The sequence below is a fragment of the Camelus bactrianus genome, chromosome 8 (assembly GCF_048773025.1).
Source record: "Camelus bactrianus isolate YW-2024 breed Bactrian camel chromosome 8, ASM4877302v1, whole genome shotgun sequence".
Lineage (NCBI taxonomy): Eukaryota > Metazoa > Chordata > Mammalia > Artiodactyla > Camelidae > Camelus > Camelus bactrianus.
The window spans coordinates 75,429,991-75,451,368 of NC_133546.1; the positions used below are offsets into that span (position 1 = coordinate 75,429,991).

Below are 21,378 nucleotides of genomic sequence, written 5' to 3' on the forward strand. Positions count from 1 at the left end.
AGTGGTTGCAGACTGTGAGATGTGTTGAAGGGAGGAGAGGCACTAAGCTATAATCCAAGCAGGAGATAATTGAGACTTGACACAGTGTTATCCATAACACATGTTGGTCATCCTCTGCTTCTTGTAGAGGAATGAAAGACCTTTTAGTTTTAATACATTTTAGTTTGCTTTTTAACAGATAGCTTTGTCAAGCTCCAAGGAGCTGTTGTTTCAGATGCCGTCATTTATTCACTCAACAAATATTTATTAAGCAACCACTGTATACACAGCACCAGGGATACAGTGATAAACAAAACCAAGAATGCTGCCTTCATATGAGAATGTGTGTAAAATCATTTCAAATGCAATAAAGTTCTTTACCAATAAAAGATGGTGTGATATTTAGTTATTGCTACCATCAACTTTATATTAGCCAAAAGCCTAAAATGACATTATATGTCAACTCCATGTTATATCTCCTGAAAGATATTTTAACTGATCACTAGACTTTAAACTTACAGCATTGGTAGAGAGTTTAAGGACTTAGTCATTTGATTTTAATGATGAATATGCATTTACTTATTTTTTGAGTAATTTTAGCAAATGTCTATTTCAGTTATATTGGTGATTGAGGGTCATTGCATTGAATCTAACAAACCCTCCCAGTTCCATCTCTCCCCCAGCCTGTTAGATCTGTGACCCTGCAACTGGAGAACCACAGGCAGCAGGCATCTCTATTTTAAATATGCTAGTACATTAAACATGGGTGGGGAACACTCCGACCTAGTTTACAGTGGAAGCCTGTTGCTGTGGCTTTCACATCATATTGTTTTGCCATATGCAGATGTATTTGCAAACAAAACGACAGAGAAGGGCTCTAATCGAGATTTCTCTTAGGACTGGGTATCCAGGAGACCCTGTGGGCTCTGGGGATGGGATGCTGGGATGGAGAGTCTGTTTCAGACCTGCTTCCCTCAGTCTTCCTTCTCCCTTACTGGCATCCTAACAGTCTTCCTTTCAGGGGAGGAAAAGGAGCTGGGCTGGGGGACCCAGATCTATGATATGAAAGACTGGCCTGGAGATGTGGCCTTCCTTTAACTGGAGTGGAAATATTTACTTGGAACTATAATCACGGTCATCTTTTTATTTCCAGTTTGTGGAAGAACCACACTAATAACATTTTCCAGTTGTAAAATTTTATACCATGTTATTTTTTTAAATAATAGCTTTATTGAGATACAGTTCATATACTAATGTGTACAAGTCAGTGGTTTGTAGTACATTATCAGAGTGGCACAGTCATCGCCACTGTCCATTTTAGGGCACTTTCATCACCCCTAAAAGAAACCCCAGAGCTGTTAGCAGTCCTTCCCCATGGCAACCACCAGTCTTTCTGTCTGTGTGAATTTGCCTGTTCTGGACATTTCGTATAAATGGGGACGTATAACGTGGTGTTTGTGGCTGGCTGCTTTCACTAGCACAGTGCTTCTGAGATTCACCCATGTTGTATACCTTATTCTTTTCTTCCAGTATGTTTTTGTTGTCGTTGCAATTACAGAACAAAGAAATGGTCGTTCTCTCATCAACAAGATTATGAGTTTTAAAAAATTTCATATTTTAATAGAAGAACCAGAAGTAGCCATTTATTAGGGAGATATTTGAAATCTGGAATCAGCATTTACAGGACAGATACATGATTCATTCAAAGAATCCTGCCCGTTTTAGGTCTGTGTACTGTCAAAACCAGAAACATATGAAATTAAAATTTGAGGTTTTTATGTTACAATTCATACTGAAACTTTTTTAAGAGCTCTCCCACTTATTTTTTTATTGAAGTCAGTTTACAGTGCATTAATTATTTCTTGTGTACAGCATAATGTTTCAGTCGTACATATACATACATATATTCATTTTCATATTCTTTTTCATTATAAGTTACTACAGGATATCACATGTAGCTCCCTATACAGAAGAAACTTGTTTAGCTATTTTATATATACTAGGTCATATTCATAAATCTCAAACTTCCAATTTATCCTTTCCCACCCCCTTTCCTCTAGTAACTATCAGATTATTTACTGTGTCTGAGTCTGTTTCTGTCTTGTAGGTGAGTTCATTAGTGTCTTCTTTTTTTAGATTCCACATATGAGTGATATCATATGGTATTTTTCTTTCTCTTTCTGGCTTACTTCACTTAGAATGACGAGCTCCATGTCCATCCATATTACTGCAAATGGCATTATTTTATTCTTTTTAATGGCTAAGTAGTATCCCATTGTATAAATAGACTACAGCTTCTGTATCCAGTCATCTGTCCATGGACATTTAGCTTGCTTCCATGTCTTGTCTATTGTAAATGGTGCTGCTGTGAACCTTGGGGTGCGTGCATCTTTTTGAGTTAGAGTTCCCTCCGAATATATACCCAGGAGTAGGATTGCTGAATCATATGGTAAATCTGTTTTTAGTTTTTTGAGGAATCTCCATATTGTTTTCATATTTAAAATTTTAATGTAATTTCTCACTCTCCCTTTATTCTTCTCTGAAGTAAGCGTAAAATGACTTGAAAACAAAAAAAAATTGGAAAAGTTGCTTTAATCCAGATGGTAAGTGGTGAGAACTGTTTATCCTGATAAACTGAGGGTTAAATTGGCTGCTAACCATGAGTGTTCACGATACAGTCTTTATTGGAACAGCATATGTTGAGGCCGCATCAGAACAATATTAACATTTAGAAGATTTTGAGATAGGGCGCACATATATCGTTACTTAGTAAGGAAGGAGCGTTCTGTGGAGTTGGCAGTACGGGCCTCTACGTATACGTAAGGTCGTTTTGGAGAGGCTGTGTCAGCCCCTGGGTTCAGGCAGCGGGTGGACTCAATCCGTTGCTCTCTGTTCCCAGCCCATAGGGCCCTGTACGACAGTGGCTTCAGTTCCACTGCCTGCTATGCCTTTTTGCTTGATTTCTGCTCCAGAAAGATGTTTACCTCAATTCTGAGCTGGCTAGTCTTTAGGTTTTTGAATTTAATATTTTGTCATGTGTTTGATGCTGAAGGAATGTGATTATGGGTGAGATTCTGGGGCCGTGTTGGCTGCAGAATGTGATGAAGTGAGTGAAAACGTAGAAGACTTATTTAAAGAGCTACCGCTTTTGATGAAGTAAATTTGAGCTAAGATGCACACCAAATAGTAATTTACCAAAAATAAGCACTATCTCTTGGATTTATCGATAGGGATATTGTTTATAGATTTTCATATTATGTTTCTATACAGTAAAATGTGAGGGAACAGTCATAACTGATGTTAAGAGGTTTGTAAAGAGGAGAAAAGAAGGACACAGTTTGATTTGATGGGGATGTGAATGGTATGTCTTGGTACAGAGACCAGAGACGAATTGTGAAAACCTTGTATTTTTTTTTGTATATATGTATTTTTATTGAAGCATACTCAGTCTACAATGTTGTGTCAGTTTCTGGTGTACAGCACAATACTTCAGTCATACTCGTTTTCATATTCCATAAGTTACTACAAGATATTGAATATAGTTCCCTATGCTATATAGTATAAGATTATCTATTTTATATATAGTAGTTAGTATTTTTAAAGATAATTTTGAACCAGTGAGAGAATTTCCATCTATGACAATCTTGTAGCTTTTCTGTAATTTTTTTCCCACTTAATTATACAGAATGAGTTAGTTTACTTTCTTATAAATAGGCATTATTCAGAAGCCTACTTTTCACCACTATGGAAGAATCCTTAAATTGCGTTTGTATCTCCAGATTCCTCTTATTAAATAGGCTAACCAGTCACACACAGGTGAGCTAATCAGTGCAGCCAGTAACTGGTTAGGGGAGTGATTAATCGCTGCTGGGTTTAGTCCTCGTGGAGTCTCTGGTTTCATATCTATCCTTGTCCTCAGTAAAACCAGTATTACACAGCGTCACTCTCTTCGTAGGACTTGGAATTGCTGTCAGAATTTTTTCTCCCCCCTTTTTTTTTTTTTAAGATGTCCAATTTCTTAAAGAGAAAATTAAGAATTTGAAAAAGCTTTCATAGTTATATGGAGTGTATATCTATCTGAAAGTGATATTTTGTACCTTCATAGAGATTTTATTTTAGAAGTTAGTTTTTTAGAATTTCTTGACCATTTTATTGAAGTATAACATAGAGATCTTAAGTTCATAGCTCAGTGAGCTGTTACAAATGCATACGCTGCGATCCACTGTGTGATCAGTGCACAGATCTCTATGTAACACATTACTAACATCTCTGCACTCTCTTGTCCGCTTACCCAGCATCTCCCATAGGTCATCAGTGCTCAGATTTCTATCGATATAGATAAGTTTTGCTTGCTTTTAAATTTCATGTAAGTGAAATCATATGGAACGTACTTTTTTATGTCTGGTTTTGTCACCAAACCAAAGGTTCTTCTTGCCCTCACCTGGTAAAGCCAGTCTGCTGACACTGGGTGGTGGTGGAGGAAAGTGCAGCGTTCACTGCACGTACCACATGAGGAGTCCAGGCGGCTAGTGCTCAAAGACCCTGAATTCCCTGATGGGTTTCAGGGGAGCATTTTTAAAGGCAAAGTGAGGGGGTGAGTGTCGCAGTGTCTGTGATCAGCTTGTGCACAGGTCTCTGATTGGCTGATGATGAAGTAAAGGGTGGTGTCACAGGGGTTAATAACATTATCTGTCCTCAGGCTCCGGTAGGTCTGGGGCTACATGGTCATTGGGTAGTTAACTTCCATTTGGTGGGGGTCTTAGCATCTGTAATACAGCTCAGGAATGTGCCTCAGATACTGTCATCTGTGCATGTGAGGGAGCAACTAAACATCCTGTGACTGCCACGTGGCTGATTTACTCTGAACTGTTACCAGTTTTCCTGGCCGAACTACTGCTTTTGTCATTACATGTTCTCGTCCTTTCAAACATTAATTCTTGAGCCTGGCTTTTGTGAGTTGGGAAGGCCTGGGAAACTACGGCTTTTCAACAAACAGGAGGCCAGCAGGGGACACCGGGGCTAGCGTCTGTCCTGGTAAGGCCCCACAGGGTCCTGCTTCGTTACGGTTTCTTTTGCTTGTCATTTGTCTGTGAGAGTCATCCACGTTATTGTGTGTTCTTTCTTACTGCTAAATGTTGTTCCGTTATCGGTGTTCCATACTTAGTTTTTCCATTCTACTGATGGCTGACAGGAGCAATTTCGGGGTTAGGATTGTGATGAATAAAGCTGCTGTGAGCATCCTTGTACATGCCTTTTGGTTTACATACGTGTAGCTTATCGGCTGTGTACCTGAGAGTGGAAATACTGGGTCACAGGGTATGTATATGTCCAGCTTTAGTCTTTTGGCCACAGAATTTTCCAAAGTGATTGTACCAATTTATATTCCCTCCAGTGTTGTATGATAGTTACAATTGCTTTTCATTTTTCACCAAAATTGAGTATTGTCATTTCAGAAAGGAATCTGGTGAGTATAGAAACTAGTATTTTTATTGGTTGGTGCTAATTAAGTATATAGAATGTCCTGGCAGTTGAGATTAAAAGATAAATAATTTAACTAGCTGAAACAAATGTGACTATTAGTAAAAGTTCTTAGAGCCAAGACAGTTTGCTCTCTTCTCACTGTTTTACCTAGTTTAAAAAATAATTGAGTAGCTAAACTAAGAATTAATTCTTACAGAAAGCAAGAACAAGGTGATAGTAACCTTATTTTGTTAGTTAAATAACTGTATGCTCAGATGCCCTCAAAGCCTGAAAGAAAAGGAACCAGCTGAAGGTGTAACTGCTTTTTAATTCTTACTTATTATTAAGTAAGAATTAAGTAACAGGGGTGATAAAGAGTGTGTAAGTTGTGGCAGAAAACCATATTTTAGGTTCTATTACAGGTTTATAGTAAATTGGAAACTTTTTTTTCTTCATGGAATTTCTAAAATATTTTTTACAGTCATTTGAAGTTTTATTGCAAGTGAGGCAATAAAAGGGGAAGAAAGCAAATTACTTTGTGTGCAGAGCTTTCATTTCCTATTTAATGAGAAAAGGGGAGACTTTGGTCAGTAAGCATGTAAGTGTTACAGTCCCTCACAGTAAATTAAAAATTTCCTTCAACAGACAATAAGAGAACTATTTCCTCAGTACATGCTTTGGTGGAAGGTAGTTTTATGAAGTTGAAGCCTGTGCTTAAGAATGTTGCAGCCAAGGTAGAAGGGTCGACAGTTAGATGTGATGGGTCCTTGAAGGTAATAAACAAGTCAGTGCTTGCTGGGTGCTTAACCCTGCTCTGCCGGGCCCTGTTCTGGGCCCTCTGTGTGTGTGGCTCTGTAGTCCTCACAGTGATTCCAGGAGTTTGACACTGCTGTTAGCCTTGTTTACTGATGAGGACCCGAGAGACACAGGTTTGGTAGTTTATCCGTGTCACGTGGCTATTGAGTAGCCAAGCCGAGATTTGAATCTGAACGTCCTGCCTTCAGAGATATGGTCTTAACTGCAGCCTCTCAGTGTGTGTTACTGTTACAGCCAAAAGCGGAGAAAGAAAGAAGGGAGAAAGGGCAAGGGAGTAGCCAAGTTTCTACTAAGGGCCGTGTGTTGGGCAGCACATTCTCTGTGGTGATTCTCGCAGAAACCCTGGATCGTTTCCATGTAGTCATTGGATAGAGGAGAAACATAAGATTAGAGGTGAAACTTACCCGGGGTCACGCAGTGGTAGAGCAGGTCTGTCTGAAAAGGAGGTCAGTGGAGGGAGGTCATTGTCTTCCCGTGAATGTCTGCCCTGGATTAATTTGAACAACTGCTGATACTCATTGGGAAGTAGCAAGCTGTTTAGGTCTTTAGCACAAATTTTCTAATACGAGCGATCCTGGAGTGATTCAACATACCATCTCTGCTAAATAATAGCAATGTGGTATATGGAAAAGAATAGGGACTTTGAAGTCGGAAAGACCTCAGTGTTTATGATTAAAATTTAATTTTTTTTTGATTATAACAACAAACATTTATTTTGAACAGTTCTGTGGGCTGTGAAGTCCGAGGTCATGGCACTGATAGATTCAGTGTCTGATGAGAGCCCACTTCCACATAGCTGGCTGTCTTTTCACCGTAACATCACATGGCAGAAAGGGCAAGGGAATTTTCCTGGATCTCTTTTATAAGGGCATTAACTCCATTTTCGAGGGCTCCACCTCCCAAAGGTCCCAGCCCCTAATAACATCACCCTGGGCATCAGGTTTTTAACATACGAATTCAGGAGGGGACACAAACAGTCAGGCCTCAGCATGAGCATATAGGAGAGGGTTTATTTCTGGGCTCTCTATTCTATTGTCTGTATGTCTTTCTTTATGCCACTACCACACTGTTTTGATTATTATACCTTTAAAACTTAATTTAAAAATGATAATTCAAAGTCATAGTTGATAAGCATTTTTGAATGGGCCATTCGTCTGCCCAGTCCTGAAGATGCACCCACGTTATTCACCAGATGTATAACGAGTGCCTGCTCTGTGGCAGACGCTGGGATGGGCCATGGGGCACAGCAGTGAACAAATCAGACAGAAACTCCACCCTCTAGAGCGTACAGTCTCTCAGGTGTGTTTAGCTGTGACTTGCTCTTGGGCAGCCGTGATCTCCTTGATACCATCTCCTTGTTCTCCTGGCAACCTGGTGGGTGGGTGGGGGGTCTGCCTGATAAAGGTCATTTCTAAGGGCCTCCAGGATCTGTGCTAGCTTTCTCCAGGACCATCAACCCTTCTGTATCTTTTTTTTTTTTTTTTAATAATATCATTGAGTTTTTTTTTTTCTTTTTAATGGAGATACTGAGGATCGAACCCAGGACCTCATGCATGCTAAGCACACACTCTACCTCTGAGCTAAACCTATGCTCCGTGTCTTTACAAGGGTGCTTTAAGTTCATTACACACTTAACAGGCATCTCTTATGTGATGAATCCTGTTCTAGCATTGAGGGTACAAAGATGGTATCAGGAAAAAATAAATATCTACCAGGAACTTACAGTCTGGGAGAAAGAAGAGGAAGTGTTTTGTCTCCTCCTGTGGGGTCCCCCCAAGCCCTCCCTCTGCTCTTTCCTTCCTTCCATGGAAAGCAGTGGGAACCTACAAGCGGGGTGGCGGGGAGGGGCGAGGCTTCCTTGTGTAAGTCCCTTTGCTCCAGCCATTCTCGCTCCCTGACTCATGGTGATCCCTCAGGTTTTCCTTGAAGCGGGGAGAGGAGGATGTATGTGTATATTTGTTTTCTGGCCCATCTGCTTTAATTTTACTTAATCTTTCAGTGACCCTTTCCTATCATCCCTCTTTTCTGATGACTTGAGACTCATACCAGCCATCCTATGTAGAATGTTCTTATCGAAAAAATTTCACTACCCAATCACTGCAGCTGAGTCATCAAAATATGAGAAGATTTCATACAGATAATGTTGGAAAACTGTTCTGATTACATGCATTGCCTGTCAAATGAGATTTTATTTGCAGACTCTAAATGTTTTAGAGCTGGTAAGGACGGAGGCAATCCAGCCAAACCCCCTACCCTTCAGATGAAGAAATGGGAGCTGGGTGTGATGAGACTGTCTGTAAGCCCACAGCCCCTGCCCTGGATCTCTGCCCGTGATAAGTTGTACGTGGTAGCTGTCTCTAACCCGTGATAATGCACCTGGAACCAGCAGGGAGTGTGCATGTCCAACGATGGAGGCAGCCTTCTCTGTTGGTCAGCTGTTTGTACTTACCCAAGCCTTGCAGGAATTACTTGCAGCTTTCATTTTTGTCTCTTTGAAGCTTGAAGAGTAATCCGCAGTTTTTCATACACGGTCGTCTGTTCATTGGCTGTTGGTGGAACACCTGATGACTTGGATAATGGTTTAGTGGTTTTTCCTCACTGTCCTCCCCGCCTAGCACCACTGAGCCGAGGGCCGTATTTCTCTGCCAGAACCACGCAGTAGGAGCTTGGAGTTCCCTACCTTTCCCCATTTTGAAAAGAAGACGTGAAGCGGGAAGTACAGCGTTCAGAGACAGCGTTGTGTTATTCTAAAGTAGCCACAACTAAGTGCCAAAGAGACAGGTTTCTAGTCTTTGGGAGAAAAGGAAACAGACCGAGGTGGGCTGGAAACTAAAGGTGGGGTGGGGCGGGGGAGCGGAAGGGGAGAGGCTGGTAGCAGTGCGTGCAGTAGGGGCGGTGGTGATGGTAGGAACTGCCGCGGCAGGACGGCGTTTCAGCTCACTGCTCTTTGTCTGAAAGAGCAGTCTCCAAGCCTTTATGTGTCAAGGTGACTCTTAGATTTTATTGTTAACTAGTAAAATTTAAAAATTAAAATATGGGTTTACTGCACGTGAACTCCATAAATGGCAGTTGTTAATAGCGGTTGTGTTGGTTGTGGTAACATTAAATTACATCTTTGGATGGATTTCTTACCAAATTACTAGACTACTTATAACATGAATTAGACATGTATCAAATCGTATCTTGCTAATAATACATAAAATAACATTCTGAAAAAAGTAACTATAAAATACTAGTTCTGTTCTTTGCTAACAGTGATTTCGTTTTATTAACAGACATTTTACTTTACTGAAATCAGAAACTTTAAGTGGAGAAGCATCCTCTGTGTTTGAAAATTGAGTGGGCAGTTGCTGACGCAGTAAATTTGTTTCCACTATAGACCTAATGCATCATCTTAATGCAAACAGTGAAAGGATGAAACCCTCTACTAGGTTTCTTGTGATTTAGTAGTAAGGCGCTATAATTTCTAGAGCCTTCACAACCTGGCTGCAGAAGAAATCTTGAAACAATGTGAGCTGTCTGATAGAACAGGCTGACGTTGGTGTGGTCCTGCTCAGGTGTGCCTTGTAGTACTGTGTTCTCTTCGTGGTACCTGATGATATGATGGTACAGAAAGCCATCAGCTTCTGAGATAATAGTACAGAAAGAGAGAAGGTAGAGTTCAGTTATAATAGTAACATTAAAATCTCAGATGTTTATGTTGCTTTTTTTTTTTTATAGTTTACAAAGCACTATTGTAATATTTTTCTTATTGTACCTTCACTTACTCATCTCCTGTGTTCTTCCTTTCTTTATGTAGTTCTGAATTTCTGACCTGTATCATTTTCCTTCTCGCAAGAATTTCTTTTAACATTTCTTGCAAGGCATGTCTACTGGCAACAAATTCCCTCAATTTTTGTTTGTCTGAGAAAGTATTTTTCCTTTACTTCTGAAGAATAATTTCCCAAAATAAAGAATTATAAGTTTGTGGGTTTTTTTCTTCTTTTAATGCTTTAAATATTTGATGTTTGGGTCCTGTCTCTTCTTGCTTACATGGTTTCTAAGGAGAAGGTACATGTAATTCTTATCTTTCTTCCCCTGTAGGTAAGGTTTTTTCCTCCTTTGGCTTCTTTCAAGATTTTTTCTTTATCCTTGATTTTGTGTAGTTTGAAAATGATACGCTTTGGTGTAGTTTTTTAGCATTTATTTTGCTTGGTGATCCCTGACCTTCCTGGATCTGTGTTTTGGTGTCCAACATTAATTTGTAGAAATTCTCAGTCATTGTGACTTCAAATCTTTTTTCTGTTTCTTTTTCTCTTTTTCTTCTGATAATTCCTAGTGTGTGTTTGTTACACCTTTTATAGTTGTCCCACTTGGATATTGTTTGTTTGTTTTTCTTTTCAGTCTCTTTCTCTTTGCTTTTTCCCACTGCAAATTTCTGTTGACATACCTTAAGCTCAGAGATTCTTTCCTCAGCCATGTTCAGTCTGCTAATGAGCCCATCAAAGGCATGCTTCATTTCTGTTACACGCTTTTGATCTGTATCATTTTTTAAATTCTTTCTTAGAATTTCTGTTTCTCTACTTAATTGCTTGTCTGTTCTTGCATGCTGTCTGCTTCTTCCATTAGAGCCCTTAGCACATTAAACATAGTCGTTTTAAGTTCAGTGTGGTAATTCCAGCATCCCTGCTGCATCTGAATCTGGTTCTGATGGATGCTTGGTCTGCATCCATCTGCATCTTCAGACTGTGTTTTCTGCCTTTTGTATGCCCTGTAATTTTTTGCTGAAAACTGCACTTAAGGTCCTGGGAGAGGAACTCCAGTTAGTTGGCCTGTAGTAATGTGGTGAGGGATGCAGGAGAGGGGAAGTGTCAGGGGTCCTGTGATTAGCGCTCGTGTTCTGGTGAGGCTGTGTCCCTGGACACCGAAGGTGGGACAGGATGACCAAGGGGCCTAAAGTTGGGTGTTTGCCTTCCCCAGGTAAAATAGTTTCTCTTGAGGGCAGGCTTGGTTTTGAACAGAATGCTCTGGTATATTTCAAAATGGTACCTTCTCCCCTCCCTAGGCCACAGCCAGGGGGGGTTTCCTCTGGTCTTCACTATGAGAACGTGGTGTTGCTTCTGGAGGTAAAACAAAAATAGGACTAGTTTTGGACTCTCAGACTGTGCATACTAGGTCTCCAGCAGTTTGTCAATTGCAGCTCAGGTTTTTCTGCTGTCAGGGAGGGGAGATTTCCACCTTACTCCTCTTGAGTTCCTTTGGTTGGTCCAATAAAAATTAAATTGATGCAATATAGATGAACTGGAGGAAAAAAAACATCTAAATTCATATGCATGGAAGTCTCATAGAAATGAGACCCAAAAGTAACAAAAGCAGACTGTTTATGTTATTTTTAGGTAAAGAAACAATTACTTGTGAAAATTTAACATAACAAAGGGGCTTGTGCCTGGGGTAGTAGACTAATGAAGAAGTAACAAAGAAGTTGTCTCGTAGCTTTCTTAGCCCTGGTTTCCTCACTGGGTCCTGGTACAGGAAGGGCACCATCACAGGGGAGGTTTTTTCCTGCTTTCAGAGGAGGGTCAGAGTGTTTGGGGTTTTTTCTTAATATCTTTTTTTTTCCCCCACTGGCTGTTTCTCCAGCAACTTTAGTTCAAAATAATCAATACGTCATTTTTTAGGCACATTTAGGGATTGACAAATACTTCTCTGGTGCTGGTTTCTGCTCTAGTAAATCATAATTCTTTGGATTCTTCTGTTTCTCCAATTGGGGCGGCTGTGGTTTGCCCTGTGACCTTACTTTTTTGATGGATCTAAGAAGAGCTATTGATTTTTTAGTTGTTTCAGCTTTTTACTTGTGTTAAGATGGAGTTGCTTACATGCCAGACCAAAAACTGGTCTGCTTCTATTACCTTAATTGTTATTCTAGTAGTCATAAGAACAATTTGACAGTTATTTTTAAAAATTTTTTAAATTATTTTTTAATTGTATTTTTTGGGGGGAGGTAATTAGGTTTACTTATTTATTTGTTTTTAATTGAGGTTCTGGGGATTGAACCCAGGAGCAGTCAGAACATACACAACATTTATTAAGTTTGTGGTCTTGTACGGACTTGGTTCATGACTCCCAAAACAATTACAGAGTAACATCGACGATCAGTGATCACAGATCACCATAACAAATATAATGACAAGTTTGAAATTTTGCGATAATTGCCAGAGTGTGACACAGGGACACAAAGTGAGCAAACGCTGTTGGAAAAATGGCACCAGTATCCTTGCTCCATGCAGGGTCCCCACCCACCTTCAGCGCAGAAAGAACGCAAAATCAGTGGAGCACAGTAGGAGAAGGGCAGTGACACGAGGTCTGTCGCACATCCGGTGACGTCCCACCAGTGCGGGGCTGCCTCCCCACCCGCAGTGACCCCAGGGCCGCCCGCTTCTGCTCAGCAGCAGCCAGCAAGTGAGTGGTGTGAAATGTGGGCTGTTCACACGAAGGGCTGAAGTGGCTGAGAACCGTTACACTAGGATTCCATTTGTATATTCACTGTTTTGGGGTCTAATATGTAAAGTTCATCATTTGAAGTCAGTGATGGTGTTTACTAGTTTTTTTATGATGATAAATGCCCTGGGCTCTATAACACTGTGCTTCGTGTGATTTGTTGCACTAACTTTACCAGTAAAGATGTGTAATTAATTGGGGCCTGAAAGTCTTGTTTGGTTGATGTAAAAAAATAATAAATCTCATTATTTACTTTCAAGCTACAGAAGAAAGAAGATCAGCAATTGGAGCCTAAAAAAAGCACCAGCCCTAAGAAAGCTGCAGAGCCCACGGTGGACCTTCTAGGACTCGGTAAGTGATGAAAGCCACCAGCCACAAGATGAGTTACAAAACAGTTGACACCTTTACTTGAAGTGAATGTAATGGCTTTATTGTCAGTATGCCCCAGAGATACCTGGTAACTGAATTTGAAAATGGTGTCATTAGTTTGCTGCGTTCCCACAAGAAGGGAAATCTTTAATAAGGGAGCTAGTGTCTGTCAGCCGTGCCTTCGCCGAAACACAAGTAATGAGTTCCCTGGGGAGAGAGGAGATGGCAGAGTACCTTCAAAGGCTTGGTGGACTGTGACATTTCAACATTTAAAACGAAGAGTAGATTCTTTTTTCTCGCCCCCTTGCTACCCGCCTGCCCCTCATTATTTCGTTTTGCTGTTGGGGGCTTCCCTTAGCAAAATAATTCTGGGGTAGCCTTACTGTAAAATGTGCGGTTTTAAAGTGAACTTTATTTTGGTTACCTGGAGCGGCACGCCTTACACGCAGCTCTGGCGGCTAGGTTCCCTCGTATGTCTGACGGTGGCAGGAGGTGCTCCCCGCCGCTTGCGTGGTCTCTGCCCCCTGCTGACAGGCAGATGCTGCCTGCCTGGGGGGCGAGCATGCTTCCCTGTCCCCGTCTGCAAGTACTGTCAGCTCCTCTTACACTGTCTCCTCTTCCTTCCAAAATAGCTTGATAAATGCTTATTTTTTAGTGCTGTTGGAGCCTTTGGCAGTAATTAATTTAGAAAAAAATTTTTCAGTTTAGGGAGAGATTAACAATTAAAGGAAAAGAATGAGAGAGCTGAAAGGTAGAGTTGAACTTCATACACTGCTTTCCAAAAACTGATCCTCATCCTTATTGAGTAAATTGTTTTCTGTGTTACGAATTACAGTTGAATGTTTCATTCGTTTCCTAGGAAGCTGGTATGTCATGCACACATACTTCCTATAGGTAATGACGGTCTGTGGTGGTGAAAATAAGTGGTGTATTAGAAATATAAACAATAACTATAATTTTGAAAATAGGGCTCATTTCAGGGGCCCTGAATATAATTATGTTGAATTCCAGTCCTCGTAATTGTTTTATTAGCTTTGCTGTAAATGAGAGAAAAGAAAAAAGGCTTATTACCAAAGTAAGACAACATCTTAACTAAGACTATGAGCATTGTTGTCTTCACTGCAGCATTTCCTCTCCGGTTCGAGAGTCCGGTTGATCAGTTTATAACTTAGAAATGTAAGATACAAACCAGGCCTGACTCTTAGCCCAGAAGCCCCCTCACTGATCCAGCGTCTCTTCATAAAGGGTCTGCTGTGTGCTGGGCACCCTTGTAGGCACTGGGCAGAGAACACAGGTTACAATATCTGACCTTTTGGAGTCTGCACTCAGTCTGGGGAAACGGTTAAGTGAAATACATCATGGGCCACGTACGGTAAGGGCTGTAGGTGAAAGAAAACAGGAAAGAGTGGTCGTCATTTCAAGTAGGGTGAGGGGTAGGGGCCTCACTGAGCCATCATGGGAGCGAAGACCTGCAGAAGTTGTGGCTCCCTGGACCCGTGGAGGTGACACAGCGAGTGTAACGGCCCGGCAGCCGCGGGACCAGCGAGGAGGAGCTGAGAGGCTGGCTGGGGGAGAGTGCTGACCGAGAGGGAGCCGGGCATGCTGTGTCAGGACATGGACTTTATTCTGAGCATCCTGGGAATGCGTTGGAGGGACTGGAGGAAAGAGGCACATAATCTGACTTGAGTGTTTAGAGAATTCTTACAGCTACCGTGTTAGGCGTAGATTGTAGCAGGCCAGGGCTGGAGGCAGACAGTGAGGAAGCTGTGATGGTCATACAGGTGAGGGGAGTGTGGCTTAGGGTAGGGGATGGCATTGGAAGTTGTCAGAAGCAGTCAGGTTCTGGGTGTATTTTAAAGACAGAGCCAATAGGATTTGCTGACCCACTGAAATCATAGGATGTTTCCCTTGGGTAATGAGCCTGTGGAACAGGCGAATCTGCTCAGTTGGGACAAGAAAGGTTGCTGTACTGATGTCTTGATGGGATCCATTGCACAGATAGGGTGACAGGCCTCAGATACTCCACTGTTGCTACAGTGATGTTGCAGAGTCAGGAACTCCTGGAGCTCAGCAGCTGACATCATAAACGTTGAGTTCTCTTACTCTTGGGAGCATGGTCAGCTGGGGCATCTCTGCCGGAACCTCATTGGTACGTTTTCTGCCTTCCAGGTTATTGCTGGGTACGCCTGTCTCACCATCACTTGTTTGTCTCTGCTTTTCAAGCTCCCATAAGTGCTTCCCTGTCTCCCCACCCACTGCCTCACAGTCACTGGGTTTAGGGTTTGGTGGTGGCTTCGCCTTCTTCTGGTGTCTGTTTCTGTGATCGTCAGTGAGGGCTGGTGTCAGTTAATGTTTATTTCCCCCACTTGTGGGTCTAGGAGTCTCTAGACGATGGGAGAGTTCAGGAACAGTGTCATCAGGGGAGAACTGAGGTTTGCATGGGCGGGAAGGTGAGGGCTGTGTGAAGAAGAGATTAGGGATGTACAGGGGAGTTGGCTGGGGACTGACAGTTTTAGGTCCTACACTGGACGAGTTCCAGAGGTGGCAGGGTGGGGGATGGGGTCAGGAAGAGGGAGTTTGGAGTCTTGCCGATGGAGATTTAGCAGCAGGACATGGGGTGTCTAACCCAGAGCACACCCCACTTTTCACTCCTGCTGGTTATCAGTAACTTAAACTCTTTTAAAAAATATTTTCAGACTTTTTAAAACTGTGTTAAGCAAGAGATTTGATGAGTTCATGGAAGTTGAGCAGGCCACAGAGAATCCAAGGTCCCTTTCAGCTCATAACAAACGGTGGTCCTAAATCAGGATTGATAACTGGTGTCTCTTTTGGGCAGTGGACAATTTTTCTTCTGCCCAGGGTGGGCCTGCCACTCTGGTTTTCCCCTGTAAACCAAAACATGGTGGGGAGTAGGGAGCAGGTGCCTTGTAAGATGGTTTATGGTCATGCAAAAATGACGGCATATCCCCTTATGAATGAGACCAGAAGAGGCATTATCTTAAAACATTTGCAGAAAATACAAACAAAACTCCACAAGGTTAGTTTAGTTACACAGCCACAGAGGACTGTGAATCCCAGGTTTACTGTCTGTATTCAGGATCACTTTTAATAGTCTCATCATAGGGTAATAGTAATCTTTTTTTAGAAATTAGATCTTCCCTTTAAATGGCACTTTGATATGTCTCTTTTTTTCAACTTAGTGACTGAAGATAAACCGATTTTCTTCAGCTCAACTTTCCTGGTCTACTCCCCACCCCAAGGTTAAACGTAAAATGCTCTCTATATACTTTTTAGCAAGGGTCAGCAAATTTCTTCTGAAAAGGGTCAGATGTTTTTATCTACGCAGGTCGTGTAGCCTGTCCTGCGACTGCTCAGCTCTCCCACTGTCATGAGCACGTGGCCAGAAGCAAGTCTGGAACCCGACGGGGAGGGTGGCTGGACTCTGCTGAACTTTCGAAACAGGCAGGGGCTGTAGTTTGCTGCCCTGTGCTCCTGATCAGACCTGCAAGAACGACTTTAATACTTTCATTCAGCAGTGCTTCTTTTTCCTTTTTATAGAAGCCCCCATCTGAGAATAAAATCTGAAAGGGTGAGCCCCTGCTCTGACATAAACTGCTGGTGTCAAATGTGCCCTTGCAGGTTTCAGGTCAGTTTCTCACTAGACCTCCGCCGCCCTGTGTGCCCCAAGTGCCCTGCCCAGACATCGGTCTCTTGTCAGGAGGCTTCAGCTGCAGGCCCGTCGGGCACAAACAGGTGTCTGTGACTGGGGGGACCTGAGAGAACATTCCAGAGGACCGCACCCTCTTACCCCTCTCCAAGGACCTCACGAAGAATCAAGTGTGAGCTAAAATCTAGCTCAGAATGTGTTCACTGCTTAAATAGCAATATTCTTAGGTTTGCTCACTTTACTCTAGGGAAGTTTCTGCCTGAACATTTCGTATGTTTTATTTTAAATTATCTTAAATACAGAACTCTGTACAGATTGGAGGCAGAGGTTTCCTCAGTTTTTATTTCTGTTTTTGTTTTTGTTTTAACATTTTTTATTGATTTATAATTATTTTACAATGTTGTGTCAAATTCCAGTGTAGAGCACAATTTTTCAGTTATCCATGAACATATATATATTCATTGTCACATTTTTTTCTCTGTGAGCTACCATAAGATCTTGTATATATTTCCCTGTGCTATACAGTATAATCTTGTTTATCTATTCTACAATTTTGAAATCCCAGTCTATCTTTTCCCACCCCCCACCCCCTTGGCAACCACAAGTTTGTATTCTATGTCTGTGAGTCTATTTCTGTTTTGTATTTATGCTTTGTTTGTTTGTTTGTTTGTTTGTTTGTTTGTTTGTTAGAGTCCACCTATGAGCGATCTCATATGGTATTTTTCTTTCTCTTTCTGGCTAACTTCACTTAGAATGACATTCTCCAGGAGCATCCATGTTGCTGCAAATGGTGTTATGTTGTCAGTTTTTATGGCTGAGTAGTATTCCGTTGTATAAATATACCACCTCTTCTTTATCCAGTCATCTGTTGATGGACATTTAGGCTGTTTCCATGTCTTGGCTATTGTAAATAGTGCTGCTATGAACATTGGGGTGCAGGTGTCATCCTGAATTAGGGTTCCTTCTGGATATATGCCCAGGAGCAGGATTCCTGGGTCATATGGTAAGTCTATTCCTAGTCTTTTGAGGAATCTCCATACTGTTTTCTACAGTGGCTGCACCAAACTGCATTCCCACCAGCAGTGAAGGAGGGTTCCCTTTTCTCCACAGCCTCTCCAGCATTTGTCATTTGTGGATTTTTGAATGATGGCCATTCTGACTGGTGTGAGGTGATACCTCATTGTAGTTTTGATTTGCATTTCTCTGATAATTAGTGATTTTGAGCATTTTTTCATGTGTCTATTGATCATTTGTATGTCTTCCTTGGAGAATTGCTTGTTTAGGTCTTCTGCCCATTTTTGGATTGGGTTGTTTGTTTTTTTCTTATTGAGCTTTATAAGCTGCTTGTATATTCTGGAGATCAAGCCTTTGTCGGTTTCATCTGCAAAAATTTTCTCCCATTCCATAGGTTATCTTTCTGTTTTACTTATGGTTTCCTTTGCTGTGCAGAAGCTTTTAAGTTTCATTAGGTCCCATTTGTTTATTCTTGCTTTTATTTCTTCTAGGAGAAAATTTTTGAGATGTATGTCAGATAGTGTTTTGCCTATATTTTCCTCTAGAAGATTTATTGTATCTTGTCTTATGTTTAAGTCTTTGATCCATTTTGAGTTTATTTTTGTGTATGGTGTAAGGGAGTGTTCTAGCTTCATTGTTTTTACATGCTGCTGTCAAGTTTTCCCAACACCTCCTCAGTTTTTTCTTAATTGAAAAGCTCAAAGGAGCATACAACATTGGGCATTATTTCACGCGTGTGTTTCAGGAAATAAAATCTTGAACCTATCACAATAGCCAAGTTCAGGTGGGTTGACAGTGCTAGTTAAACATGGTTATTAGTATAAAACCTCCTTAATTATGTAGTAACATATATCCCAATTTTATATAATGATAAAGAGGAATTCATTATCTTTTTTCTCTAAAATTTTTTTTGCTTTTAGAAGATTTTCTGGACAGAAACATACTAAAGGATAAAACATCCACAGAAAGTACTTTAGTTACCTTTAAAGCAGAAGGTTCCTACAGGGAAATATATGTCTGTTTTGCAAAGTCCATATGCTCTAAAGTGAAACAAGTTAGTGAGCTGACTGAATGCAGGCCAGACGTGGCAGCAGCCTGGATCGCCACTGTGTCCCGTGCACTGAGCCTGTCCGGGGAGCATTGTGTAGTTGCGCACACACCCCTTTTCTGTGGGGAGCGGGCTGAAGAAGAGGAATACTCATCTAGGACAAGTGCCCAAAGTAACTTTATGGTCTGTTCTGTTTTTCAGATATGGCTTAGAACCTAACAAAAACTTGTATCATTTCTGCTCCAAAAAGTATGTTCAACAAAGGATAATAACAGACTATAGTTATTCTTTCAAAAAGGAGGTCTTGGAGTCGGTTTTCTTTCTGTGATCACACCTGACTTCTGATGTACAGCGTAGTGATTCAGTTATACATATATATATATATATATATGCTCCTTTTCATATTCTTTTCCATTATAGGCTATTACAAGGTATTGAATACAGTTTCTTGTGCTACATAGTAGGGCCTTGTTGTTTATCTATTTTATATTCAGTAGTAGTATCTGCAGTTCCCAAACTTATCCCTCTCTTCCCCCTTTCCCCTCTGGTAACCGTAAGTTTATTTTCTGTGTCTGTGAGTCTCTGTTTTATAAGTAAGTTCATTTCTGTCCTTTTTTTTTTTTTAGATTCCACATATAAGTGACATCATATGATATTGGTCTTTCTTTGTCTGACTTACTTTACTTAGTATGGTGATTTCTGGGTCCATCCATGTTGCTACAAATGGCATTATTTCATTCTTTTTTTAGCTAAGTAGTATTCCATTGTATAAATATACCACATCTTCTTTATCCAGTCACCTGTTGATGGACATTTATGTTGCTTCTATGTCTTGACTATTGCAAATAGTGCTGCTATGAACATTGAGGTGCACGAATCTTTTTGAATTAGAGTTTTGACCAGGCTACTTCAGATCACAAGTAACTGAAAGCCTAAAAGTGGCTGAAACTCAGGACGTTTTCTGATTGGACTGGACTGAAACGTGGAAGTGCAGCAGTTCAGGTGGAGCAGTGAGGTCAGGAGCCAGGCTCCTCTTCCCTTGTGTCCAGTCTGTCACCCCCAGAGCACTGCTTCCACCTTCAGGCTTGTGCCCTCGTGGTCAACAAAGGGGCGATGCCATTCCCAGTACCTTGTCTTCATGGGACCACATCCCAAGGGTGGTTTCTTGTCACAAGTTTCTTTTCTCAGGAAGCAAAGCCTTTCCCAGAAAATGCCCCCCAGCAGGGTTCTCAGGGTCCCTCTGGCCAGAATTGGTTCTGCGGCCTTTCTCGTTGCAGGAGAGGCTGGGAAACAATGTGGAGGCTCTGGAGTGGAGGCCAGCCTCCTCAGCAAGGAGCGCCTGTGTGGCAGCTGGCGCAGGTGCATTTCATCCTTGTGATCACCCTTACAGTGGAGGGTATTTTACACACAGACACCCCTTTTCCTTCTCTCTCGCTCTCTTTTTTGTTGTTATTGTTTTAAACAGGCAAACTGAAGCTAACAGAAGTTAACTTCCAAGTCACAACTTCTGGATGATAGAACTGGGGTTCAAGCCTAAGTCTGACCAAAGTCCAGTCTCAGCTCTTACAATGGACCGAAACAAGATGTTGGAATCAAGTATTAATTATATATTATCTGGTTACTTTAAGAAGCATTGAGATAGTGTATCCTGTGTGCCAGGCACTGTTTTGAGTGTTTACGGGTATTTATTTATTGGATCTTTGCAGCAACCCTAAGGGTGATGAACTGTCATTGTTTCCATTTTCCAAATGAAGAAACTGAGGCACAGAGAGGTTCAGTAATTTGCCCAAAGTCACATAGCTAGTAGATTACAGAGCCAGACCCATATTCTTCACCATTACATCATGTTGAGCTCTAACAGAAAATGAAATTCTCAGACTCCCAGGTGACACGGAACTACACAAAGTGGACCTTAGAGCCATGTGTCCTGTAGACAGCTGGCAGTTTTGTGTCATGATGGGTACTGGACTTGGAGGCAGGACCTGGAGTTTGGGCTCGAGCATCTTCGTCTGGGAGATGAAAATAAGAACCTTAACCTGATTGTTGGCCAGAGTATAAAGGAATGGCTGAGTGTGAAACACAGAGCACAGTAACCTGCACGCAGAGTGCCCCGGGACCGCGGCCCGAACCCTGTCAGAGGAGACCAGGGAGGGAGTGCGTGCCTTTGAAGGGGTGTGCAGAGGAGGTGCTCGGGCTGTGCCAGAAGCTGATTGCAAAGCCCCCGGAGGATCTGCAGCCCCAGGAAAACACTAAGGGAATTGGGTGGCCGCAGAGAAATCGAGTCGGTCACCACTAGTCAAACATTTCAAAAGAAGTTTGTTTTGTACAGTTTGGTTTCATAGTTATATAGTTCTTGTCTCTCAAGGTTGTAAAAATGGTACAGAAGTATTTGAGATACATATTTCTTATATATATATAAAGTATATATATGTTATATACATATATAAATAATGTGTTATATATGTATATGTATAATTTTTTAAAAAATCAGTTCTACAAAGTTTTCTCCTTAAACCCCTTCTCAGCAGTTTCAGACCACAGCTGTAAA

At 41.4% G+C, this 21,378-nt stretch overlaps 1 protein-coding gene across 6 annotated transcripts in view; it reads left to right on the forward strand.

Moving 5' to 3' along the window:
* SMAP1 (small ArfGAP 1) overlaps window positions 1-21,378 on the forward strand; it is a 176,340-nt gene that overhangs the window by 142,090 nt on the left and 12,872 nt on the right. For 4 of the 6 annotated variants that reach the window (XM_074368757.1, XM_074368756.1, XM_074368761.1 and 1 more), the window contains one exon: window positions 12,993-13,083. In XM_074368757.1, coding sequence (XP_074224858.1) covers window positions 12,993-13,083 — 91 coding nt within the window. The remainder of the gene's footprint in view (window positions 1-12,992; window positions 13,084-21,378) is intronic. The other 2 variants (XM_074368758.1, XM_074368760.1) reach the window with 1 other exon arrangement.